At 33.7% G+C, this 12,947-nt stretch overlaps 1 protein-coding gene across 1 annotated transcript; it reads right to left on the reverse strand.

Annotated features, from left to right (window-relative positions):
• Positions 1–966: 966 nt before the first annotated feature.
• LOC110907455 lies at positions 967–1,416 on the reverse strand. The gene has a single exon (XM_022152438.1). It carries the CDS (start codon positions 1,414–1,416, stop codon positions 967–969), a length of 450 nt encoding a protein of 149 aa, XP_022008130.1.
• Between the last annotated feature and the right edge of the window lie 11,531 nt (positions 1,417–12,947).

The raw sequence follows: 12,947 nt of genomic DNA on the forward strand, positions 1-12,947 counted from the left end.
AAAAGTGGATGGTGTGGTGAACTTGGTAATATGTGTAGGATCAAGTGTGTAGAGATCCCCTGGACTATTGCATCGTAGGATAGGGGTCTGGGTCTTGAGATCGTTCACAATAAAACCAAATGGATCAAATTCAATAGAAACATGATTGTCAGTTGTAAAACGGCGAACAAAAATCAAGTTTTTAATTAGTGAGGGAGCATAGAGAACTTGATTTAATTTAAAAGGTGGGAAGGGTGGTTTTAGAGTTTGATTGCCATGTCCAATAACCGGAATAGATTTGCCATTACCTAAAAGAATATTTTTAAAATGCCATCATTAAAAAAAGAAGAGAAATTGTCAGGAAGGGGAGTCATATTCGAAGTCGCACCTGTGTCCATAGTGTAGACGGGCTGATCATATTCAGTCGGAGCATAGCTTGCCGCATACGATTGAGCTGGACGCGTGCCTAGGATACCGGCATTGTTGGGTGTTGTTCGCTGAGGAATGGTGGGATACGGGCATGGGGGAACAGTAGTCCATGGAGCCCAAGGATAGGAAGTAGTTAGGCCGGCCCAAGAGTTGAAGCCAAAAGGCCATGGCGGGTACCCAGGCTGACTTGTGAACTGTTGAGCAGAATTGCCGCGTCCCCTACTTGCTGAACCACGGCGTCCGCGTCCATGGCCGCGACCTCTTCCACGTGTGTTTTGATCTCGATTCGAATCGGAGCGAGCCTCGTATCGACTTGAAACTGACTGAGAGTCCTGATTGTCAGATGATGACGGAGGACGAGTGTCTAAAGACGCCACGAGAGCAGTGCCAGCGGCTTGAGCTGCGTTGCGAACCTGATTTGCTTTGCGTGTTTCAGCCATACATAGTCTTGATCGGGTCTCATAGAAGTCAGGTAAGGGACTGATTTGTTGAATAATAGTAGCCGTGCTCTCGTATGGTTCCGTAAGCCCCATGAGGAGTTGTAAGACCAATTGTTCTTCAGTGATGGGAGAACAACGTTAGTAAGACCAATTGTTCAAGACGTGTGTTGGCAAACTTGTTATTAATGTCGATGGTACGCGTGGCCTTATTATCTTGAAAAATATTTGCCAACACCGTCCAAGCAGCGTATGCATTGGTGTTGGGCTTCAGAATAGTGTGCAGGAGATCAGTGGAAATCGTCCCGTAAATGCATTGTAATATAATGGAATCGAGGCGTTCCCACGATGGAGAAGAGGTAGTCTTATCTTTAGCTTGGTCTTTATCGGATGATGAGGGCGTCTCAGTGGATTTCTTCAGCTGAAGATGATCATATACATCATACGAGATACAATGAATTTTAAATAACTCCGACCAAGCTGTATAATGGCCGTTCTCGATGTCGAGAGTAATAGGGATTAGTGCTTTGATGTTTATGACGGTAACAACGGGATGAATTGGAGACGACATGACGACAGTGGTGAAGGAGGGAGATGATCAGAAGTTGCGCAGAGGGGGTGGGGGCGATGAGAGAAGGATCGATTTAGGGTTTAATGCTCTGATACCATATTAGTATTGTAAACCTTGCCTCCTTCATTCGTTAATCGATTATATATATACAATCATACATATCTCCTATTCTCATGAAGAGATTTACATAATCACATAACATATTTACATTCCAAATATATCTATATTCTATTACAGACATTATGAACATTAAGAAACATCTGTTGGAACTTACTGGCTCCACCTCTACATCAATCTTTGAGAAAGATGATGATGATGATGATGATGGCAAAAAGGGGGAGAAAGATTCACTGAGAAAGTTGCCACCAGATTCAAAAGCTAATCCTACAGAAATTATATCCCCTGCTCAACCTAAATGCCAACCTTCTCCAAAAAAAACCACCACAAAAGATGGAGAAAATACCTTCCACACCATCATCACCCATTTTGTCAATAGATGCTGGGAACACAAAGGTATCAGCAGAAGTTTCTCAAACATCTGCCATGATCATTTTCACTACACCAACCACAATCCAACCATCTCCAACGTCACAAAGATTTCCCATACATTCATCTTCACTACCAAAACATTCTCCTTCACCAGAAATCATCTCCACACGTAAGAGAAAAACTCATATCGATAGAATCACAAAAATGAACAATGATCCTCTGGTAAAGCCAACTCAACCTAATTGGAAGAAAGTCATAACAGTGGATTTAGATGAGGTATTGAAGTTTAAAAGAATGAGAGCAGAGCTTGTGGCTGCTGATTATGGTCTAGTTAGATCCATTGCCAGATGGTCTAAACTGAAGATAGTTGAGACCTACAAAAAGCTGGAAGAAGTTAGAGCTGAACATTCAAATGTTCTTCAAAACTCAGTCTATCCTACAATTGCTGCTCTGTCTCTAAAAATCGGTACTCCGAAAAGCCTTCTCTCATCATCTGATTTGTCTGAATCAAGTGCAAATTTAGTTAGCAGACCACAATCACCAAACTCATCTTCAATAATTCTTTGCCCAAGAAAACCAACTGATCCAAAAATAGTAAAGTGGAAGTCATGCTCAAAAACCCAAGTATTGACTTTGATCAGATCAGATGGTAATGTTGAAAAGATTAAAATGGATAGTGCATATAATCTGAATGCATACGATCTCCAAGATTTGTTGGACCTTCAACTTGAGAGGGATGATGAAGAAGACATGTTCTCCCTGGACTTTAAACTACAATTCAAATGACAAATCAGGGAGATGTTGATGAGAAATAAAAATCAGTAATAAAGAAGGGTTTCGTATCATCTGTTATATAAGGGGATTGTTGGATCAGCAGCTGTTACATTGTTTGCAGTAGTATATTTAACCAGATCACAACATGTAGCGAAGGACATGTTGCTACGTAACAAATTCTTGAGTGAGGTTTGATGTGTGTTGTTTAGGCAGGTGATCATATGTTCTTAGTTAATGTTTGTTAAAGTTAAGTTGTTTTCGAATTTTATTAAGTTTGTTAGACATCTTTCATATGTACTTATGTTTATAACAATTTATATTGTCAATGGGTGGAGACTCTCTTTTTTGAATAAGAGAATGGAAATAATCATATGTAACTGATGAATTTTATTAAGTTTGTTAGACATCTTTTATTAACTTTGTTATATATCTTTTATATTTACTTATAGTTGTCTTTTAGCTATAATAGATAACACGTTTTGGTACAGTATCTATACACATATCTACATGTTCTATCAATATGTGTTATGCATGGTTTTCTAAGAAACGACCCATGTTTGCACACGGGTCTTACTGCTAGGAAAACGTAATAATAAAAATTTCGATTGTTGGAGGTATTGCCATGTCGCATTAATTGAAGTTCTTTATTAGAATTTAGATTTATCATAGTATTGTTATTGTTTTTTTTAATTTTATAATGGTACATAATTATGTATGTGATATATGATTATGCTATGTGTTTTGAACAACTATAACGGTGTGGGGTTATATATACATGACTATGTTAAAATCCGTGTAGTACATAGGGTTGGGTAATAAAAAAATTGAAATAGATAAAAAAAATTATAACATGCAAATAGATATCGTATTTGCAAATTTTTAATCTATAATTACATATTAGAATTATGTTCACAACTAAGAGCATTCACATCGTATCCATATTTTCATCTCTAAAATTACACTAAAAATCACTACAATTTTCTCTCATTTTTAATTAAATAATATTTTTATATATCTTTATCATTATTTTTTCTCTCTCCTCTACTCACAACATATTTTCTGAAATTAAAAAATTTATAAGGTAAACAATGTTTTTCCATATTTACAGATGGACACTAACATTTTTTCCCTCCTTTACTCACAACCCCGCGTAACCACTATCTATAATATGGGAGAGCCTCTCATAAATTTTGGTGGACAACATGTGAATGCTCTAAGAAATATATAGATACAAATACAAATCTCTAAAAACTTCTTTATATACAACATTCAATGTCGTATTCGTAAGTATACCATCTTATCAACTATTACGAGTTTGAGTTTATCTCTGCTTTTAACTCTGGACAAAGCAACGTAAGGCTGACAATGAGAAAATACTGGTTGTCTGAGAAACAGACCTACTTTGGATAACGACGGACCTTGACTTTCATACATCGTCATGGCAAAACATACAACAATAGGAAATTGTCTTTTTTTAAACTTAAATGGGGTCTTCTTGTCAGATAGCGCGTTAAAGAAATTATAGGAATGAAAGTTAAATTACCAAATACTTCAGCTTCTATAACACGTGAATAAGATGATAAGAACTCCCACTTTTAGTACTTAATTAAAAAAGTTTGCGAAAATTTAAAAAAAGTAAAGCTAAAAGTCATGCAACTATTTATTATTTGCTAAATTATAAATTAATAGCCTTTCCAAGTTTAAGTCTAAGTTTGAGTTTCTTTTTATTCACTTATTTATTTGTTCTCAAATTAAATTGATTTTTTCTTGATTTATAATAATAGATATATATTTTAGTAAAATTTTAGTAAAATTACATTTGTTATGTAAAATTACATTTACAAAATTTACTCTCAAGAAAAAATGGTTTTATTTTTTTAAATGAAACGTAATTAGAAAGTTAAAAAGATGCAAATTACTCATTTTGGATTAATATGGAAAAACTAAGATCCTAAAATCATGGTTTTTTAAAATTTAGTTGAATATAATATGGTAAATCTTGTTTAAATAATAAAAGGTGAAAGATGACACTTGTCAATATTATAGGGTAGGCTTATGTATAAATAACATATAAGCAAAATTAGCTTTAGTATATTAGAATAGATAGATACGTAATTACTAAACATATAGAAAATGATTATATAACCTGATATGTGATTATATATAGATGTTTTGTCACACAGCAAAAAATACATGTGTTATATTTTAATGGCTTCATACCTTTCTACGATAATAAGTCCTTTTATGAGAATCTCCCCATATATGTGTGTTAATTGGATTTGAAATATTTGTGAGAGTAACTACAAGTGAGTTTTTCGAATTTTCATAATTTTAAATTTTTACCAGAGACAATGAAATAAGTAATGTATTTTGGTCATAAATTAAAAAGAGTAAAAAATCAAAATCGTCCTTGTGGCTTGGACAGATTTGATTGTTTCATCCAAATTTTTTTTTTATCTGGACACATATTGTTTGCTATTTCTTGCGAGTTCCATCCAAAGTTAAAGGTTGTTTAACATTGTTAGGTATCAAGCACAACCCACTCATACAACACACTCATAATTTTAATTTTATGCTTCTGCTGAATATGCTATAAGTTTAGTTTCCTTAACACAGATCCGTTATCGTTATCTGGAATGCTTATGGAACACATGTTATTATGTTTGTTATGCGTTATATAAAATATCTAATATAAATAAAAGTTTTAACTAGAAAATAGTACGAATCATATGAAATTTTTAAATGAATTTACACTTTTTATAAATATAGTACCAATTAAATAACTATATGGTATAGTTCCAAGATATGCTTTGTTACATAGGTTGATAAGTGTACAAGTTAAGGAATATGGTATAGTTCCAAGATATGCTTTGTTACATAGGTTGATAAGTGTACAAGTTAAGGAAACAAACAATATCAAAGATTAAAACTTATGGTACGATGGACCATACGTAGTACACTTATTTATTTGGGGAAAAGGGTCTCAGGCGGGCGTGTGCACAATTTTCTTGGTACATGCATGTATGAGTGCAAAGTGCAAGCTACGTAAAGAAATATTAGACTTTTTGTTAGTTTAAGTATTGAACTTCTATTTAATTTAACATATTAAACATATTTATATAAGAAAACTTTTGCATGCTATTAATTTACAAAAATCATAATCAGCAAGTTAGTTTTTAAATATATCTAAAATGCTATAAACACGTTAAATCATATATGTTACAACACAAAGCGTTTAATTATAAAAAAATCATAATCAGCAAGTAAATTCTTAAAATATAAATCTAAAATGTTATAAACACGTTAAATCATATAGGTTACAACACAAAGAGATTATATTTTAAGTAGCTAGACACCTAATTTAAGTTGTGAAGTGTAAATTCATATGTTGATTCAGCTAGATATTTTTACATTCACACTTGAATCAAGCTCGGTGTAAGTTTAATGTGAATTGCCATATCTTCAAGATATAAATTGTTGATTTTGATTCATTTATGAATTTACACATTGAATTAACATTAGTAATATGTGAATTTATACAAGTTTTTTATATTAACATTAGCAATATGTGTGTTAATTAACATGTTAACTTAGATAAGATTTTCATATTTGCATGTCTTCTGCAAATTTACACGTGTTCTTCAAATTTACATGTGAACTAATATTTATTCACACTGTAGTTTAGCCGAGATCTTTATATTTGTATGTAAGTACAATTTAGTGTAAAATGCATATTAACATTACTTCTACTATGTTTTTGTAATATATACGAGAAATTACGCTATGAATTAATATAAGTTATAATAAAATTGTTTCACAGGATAAACTATTAAGCATACCTTGGCCTATGATCAACACTAGTTTTATAATTTATATAACTGTATAGCTAATCATATTGATAAGTTGGTTTCTTATTTTTAGAAAAAATATAATTTTCATAGATTAGCTGTTAACTATAGCTGTGAGTACTATTTTCATTAATCTTATTTATTTATAAGAGTAGTAATAGCAAAGTATGTTAAATAATTAAGTGATAGTAAGAAAAAATGATTTTTAAATTAGTTAAAAGGGCACACTTACCAACCAAGGTATATGAAGGTGAACGTGTGTCACCTATTTTATGAAAGAATCTTAATAGCCACTAAATACGAGAAATGTGTGCAAAATATATTATATACTAAAAGGTTTCGCCACCGACCACCACCTGTTGTATACAATTTAATTTAATGGAATAACTAGGATGTACCTCGTCACGTTGCGGCGGGCGAACTAAGCTTTATTATGATGACGATTCGTTAGGTTACATTATGTGCTTAATGAAATTCAAAATCAATCGGCCTGTAGATGTTTGATTTTTTTAACACAAAATAGAAAAGACTTGTTTGTGTACATATTTTGCACCAGTTTACCAAATGGCAAATATCAAAACACCTACCACTAATTTGTAATTCACACGTGTATGCAATCAACAAACATTTAAGATTGAAGCTGCTGCTTGCCCGCATGCCTCTGTTCTGTGACTTGCCCCTGCTGAGCAGGTATGTGGTTGCACAATTCATGGCTCTGACAATATTAAAAAGAAGGTATTTGTAAATTGTTATAGATAAGTAAAGCAGTATTACCAATTAAGCAAAAAAGTTTTAAATATTAACTTACTAACAACCCTTCAAATGAAATGTTACATCTGTCGTATGACGAAGATGCTTTTCTGGGTTAGTTTCTTCTTTAATTACACATGAGCTACTTTCAGCTCGCTTACTTGCTTCCTCTGTATATCCCTACGAGATGAGCCGAATGTGAAAGATCTCTTCCACACGTAAACAGTCTTCTTCATTTTCTATATATAGTAATCAGAAGAGAAATAGAGATTGGTATTTTAAATGATTAATTAGATGTGGAAATAAAGAAAATGAAAAAAAATGATGATATGACTTACCTTTGCAACTGCCACCCATTATCGTCACGTCACGCCAATTGTGTCCTAGTATTCGTTTTATGGGTGCTAACTATAATACTTGACACTGTAACCAGGCACAGTAAGTCTAACAAACCTTCTAGATAACCTTTACACACCTTCATAACTATGATGCTGGCACCTTCTTGTTCCATGACGTTTACTTTGACTTAAATCGATACTTAACCTGACTTGGATAACAAAAAACAAACCGCAAATTTGAATACACTGACCACTAATCCGTAACTAAGACAGGTATATGCAGTCAATAAACATTAAAGATTCGTACCTTAATAGCATAACTTTTGGCCCTTATAGTTAACCACTAAAAGATCAAAGGTGCGCTCCGCTCTCGTGCCTCTCTTTTGTGCTCCAGCCCTACTGATCTGGTATGGTCTTAACAATAGTAAAAAGCAAAGTATTTATAAACTATTTCAAGATTTTATATAATTTGAATATTATAAACTACTCAACTTAGCAAGCTAAAGACCGCACAACCTCAAAGAAGGATTTTTTAATAGGAAAAAACAATTGTTATTTAAAAGTTTTAGTTTAAATCCATGAAAGTCGAAACCCAAGTCATATATTTGTTTCTACTTAAGTCGTTGAAGTTAAAAACGCAAAGTAAAGACCATACAACCTTAAAGAATGATTTTCAATGGGCAAAAACAATTGTTATTTAAAAGTTTTGGTTTTTACGCTATTTTTTAATGGGCAAAAACCATGTTCAATGGTTTCCATCAATTACTTCTATTTCTTAATTGAACCCGCAAACAGCTCTTGTTTTTCTTATCAGGGAGATCCAATTTTAAACCCATTGATGATTACCTTAACCACATTAATACAAAGGCTGCAAATCTCCTGGGGACATTTCACAAAAAATCAAGAGAAGCGTTGATTGTGTGTAAGTCAAACCTATCATCTCAACATACAACAATGGGTATGTCTTTCGTAATACTTTTTTTTAATAATAAATTAGTGATGAAGCCATAAGCTTTTGAGGGTAGTGGCACAGTTTTAGTCTGAGGTTGCTTCTATGAAAGCACCCGAGTCAGTGATGCCAACAACTTGTATGAGAAACAAATTTTCACATAAAATAAAATCATATACAGTTGAATCATTTTGAATCTCAGATTACTAACTGAAAAATTTATCAGTAAACTAACCAAAAATCTGGGAAGAACTGGAGCAAGAGTAAAGGGGTTCTTGTGTTCAAATCGGAAGACTGATGTGGAACAATGCAGGACCCAGCCGAAATCCGGTCAAAATCGACTGACGTGAAGCGATATACACCAGCGTTTTGTGAAATGTGCAAACTACAAATCTACATGAAACTGCCAGAATTCAGCTAAAGGTACAACATGAATGTGACTAAATGTGAATTTTTAAAGTCATTACGTGATATATAATAACCAGAATTAGATATTCAAAGGGTTGTAAAAAAGCGCATGTTTGAATATGGTTTTGCAATTAGAAGTTGTAATTAGTTTGACTGTTTCTTCAATTAAATTATTTAGAGAATTAAAGTGACTTTGACTCCATGAAACATAGACCTTAAGACAATACTCTTTAAGGTGCATAATCCAGAACCTATTTCTTTCACCCAACTGTTTAAAAATACCTTTTTTATGTCATTTTAAAGAACACCTTATGTGTAAAATAAGTTCTTTTAATTCAATCAAACATCTTTAACCAAAAAAAAACTAATGATCATGATTCATGGCATATCCTACAGTTATGTTCTAATGCTTCCACAAAAAGCAAACCAACTAAACAAAAAAAAAGACAAAATCACAGCAACTAAATTTAGAGCACAATTGTGATTAAAGCTAAGCAACAACTAAAGTTCTTCAATTAACCATCAACTTCTAAGTAAACAGAACAACTAAAGTCACAAAAACTGAACTCAATACCAGAATGTTAGAAAAAGTCTGGCTGACGTGTGTTGCCGTCGCCGGTCACCTATCCGGAAGGGGTTGTCGCCAGAGCACCGTAGTTCCTCTTTCGTACGTCGCCAAAACCTACTCGTAACCCTACTTCGCCCTCGTCACTGTTGGAGGTCGTTCCTCTTTCGTACGTGTTGGGATTGAACCCTACCAAAGGAACAGATAATGTAAAGCCAAAACCGGATCACATCAGTGGACTAACAATAAGCAGCTGTTTACTCTTTGCTTTCCCCTTGAATGTGGCTCGAACATCTGATATGCTCCAAAGTACTGCTCCTATAAACATCTGCTGACCTACAACTGCTGATTCTACTCAAGGACTGATGAAGACTAAAAGCTCTGTTGTTCAATCTGCTGCCTTGAGTCAAGCACTGCTGATCATGACAAGTACTGCTGGGTTCACAGCAGTGCAATGATGCAGCAGCAGTTTTATTCTTTTTATGTAATATAATGTAGTATTCAGTAGTTAGCAAAGCAGTAGTTGTATAGATCAGTAGATAGAGTTTGTTAGGTTGTTAGATGTCACTTTTATGGTGACGTCAGCTGAGATGCTTCAGTGGTTTGGTTTGCCAGCAGTACCCTGTACTGTTACATTTGATTGACTGAGTAGATTCTTCTTCTCCAGTCCAATCCTTTCATCTTGTGCAACCAACCTTGGAGTATCAGGCTGAGGGGGAGCTTAGTATTGTAAGCATGCTTGTAATCAGTTGCTTTGTAATTCAATCATTTGACTTAATGTGAAGCAATTGTTTATCATACTATTCTCTTCTTTGGATTGTGTTTACAAAGTTTGTATTCATTTCCGCTGCACTTTTCACTGTTTAATATTCTCTGAATGATCAATTTATACAAACAAACACAATCATGAGAGCCTCCGATCCTAACAATTGGTATCAGAGCTTGGACAGTCAAATTCGATCTAACAATCAATTTGACATAACAGTTCAGCTCAAAATTCATTGATACTAAGGTTGATTGTATTCAGTTGAAAAACAGAGTAACGAGAAATCATGTTCAAAATGATGACTCAAAAGCTCTGTAAAACAACCAAGATGTCATAAGATTCACAAATCTCATACAACTGGTGATGTCATGCACAAATCACTCATAGTTTCCAGATCTGGAAACTTATCTGGTAACTATGGTGTGCTCATCTTCATTCAAAATTGATTTCAACTGTTGTTATGAAATTTGTGATGTTTTCATATTTTACACTAAAGTATGCACCTCAGATCAGCAAAACCTATGTTCATCTAAACACTAGTGTTCTGCTGACATAGAAAGAGGGAAATAAAGCTTTAGTCAAAATTTCTTATGTGCTCAAAGGCAGGTTGAGAATCCTCAGAAGGACCAAATCAACTTTGTCAAAACACATTAAGAAAATAAGGTGTCAAAACAGTCCAAATCATACGCAATGTGAGATCTGGTAATAAAACATGCACAAATGTGGCCAGATCTCTCAAAACATTACTTCAAAATGATTCTGGACTAAGCTTCTTCAAAATAAAATCTCCCAGTGAGTATTTCTGAATATGTGAATGGGAAGGGTAAAAAGGGAAAAAGAAAATGAACAAATCTCAAAGTGTGGTTATCTCAAAACTTTTGAAGCCCAAAAGAAAAGAGTATAAGCATAAAACACTTATGAGGTCAAAGTTGGGTAAACAGTGGTCATCATGCAACTGAGTGCTTTCATCAAATACAGGAATCGTTCAGGTAACTATGGCATCTCCAGTGATTGTCCTTAAAAGAAGAATTTACAATCAATTGTCAAGAAAATGACCCCAAACAATGGTCAAAATAACTTGAGAATGATATGATCATGAACTTATTTGAAAAGCTGTCAGATCCTTTTGATAATTTTCAAAACATCCTTTAATTTTTTTAAGGTGTTTTTCTCAAATAAAACCGGATATATTATCTCATTTTTCCTGGATAATATATTTTGTACTTTTACTTTTTTTATATAGTAAAAGTTTCTCACCGGTCAGGATGTTTTTTTTTCTTAATTTTTGTGTGAAATTACTATCCTTAAATCTGATCAAAAGGAAATGGTGCAAGTGTCAAGGTCATGTCAAACTCAAGTTTGTTTTAATCACTGATCAAAGATTGTTTGCTAACAGACCTTAAAATACTGGATGCTCATGTTGTAATTCAAATATTATGACACAAAATGAGTAGCCATAGTAAAAAGGTTTCCATCATCTGGGGTACTAAACCACTGTCAGGAATCTATAGAAGTGTTCAAAACTTGTAATAAACATGTGGTAAAACCTTGAATGCTGAAACAAGTGAATTCTCTGCATCTAAAATGTGTTTGTCAAGAATTTGATTCTGCAGGTAACTCACAATCACCTTCAACAGATGTAGGACATGATACTAAAATCATTTCCATCATCAGAGCAGCAGATGTACAAAACAGCTGTCAAAGCTCATCCACTGATGCACAAGCACTGTTTGACCAAAATAGCCCTATAATTCTCTACCACTACTTCACCCCAAACCACTGTTGATAAATATCCAAAAAAAAATTTTTATCAGTGGGTCAAATCCATCTTTTAAATCTTTTCACCTTCATTTCAAACAGATGTTGGATCTTTAAAAGTCACCAACAGATGTTAGCTCAGATGATTCACATTTGCAGCTTCGCCTTTTAATCATCAAATCTTCATTAAAACTCAACCATTTTACCATACACTTGACAACATCAATGAAAAAGGATTCTCTCAAAAAGTCAAATCCTGAAACACTTGTTCTCTTGGTGGCTTTCAACCATTCCATCAACAAGTCATGTGCCTTATAGCACCGAAAGACAGAAAGTTGGGTAGTTTTCATTTAAGAGGAGCTTCAGCGGTTCAGTGACAACAAGTTTGAAAAACTTGTGCCACAGCCAAAGGATGAGAATCTATTTGGCAAAAAGTGGGTCCTCAAAGAACATTGCATATGTTGAAGCATGGTTGTCAAGTTTTATCAAACTCAAAACAAGTACAAACATCAAGGTGTTATTGACTGTGCACATGCAGCATATATTTCCAACCACTGATTGAAGAATATTATGATGCTGCTGCTGTTGCTGAAAAGTCCAACTGTTTGTAACTTCAAAATATGTTATTGAATTTTGGTATAGTTGCTCAAAAGATTGTTTTTATGCAGGGCAGTCAAGTAGCTGAAATATATCATCAAAAGTTCAATATCTCATTGATTCACCATCATTCATTATCAGACATCACTTTGTGAGGGATTGCTATAAAAAGGTTTGATTTCATCTTTAACATGTCCATCCTAAAGATCAGTTGGTAGATGTACAAACTTATGAATTGGATTCATCTACTGTTAAAAACTTGATCCCTATGATTGGCGTGCTAAACATG

This window comes from Helianthus annuus, chromosome 14 (assembly GCF_002127325.2).
Source record: "Helianthus annuus cultivar XRQ/B chromosome 14, HanXRQr2.0-SUNRISE, whole genome shotgun sequence".
In the NCBI taxonomy this organism is placed as follows: domain Eukaryota; kingdom Viridiplantae; phylum Streptophyta; class Magnoliopsida; order Asterales; family Asteraceae; genus Helianthus; species Helianthus annuus.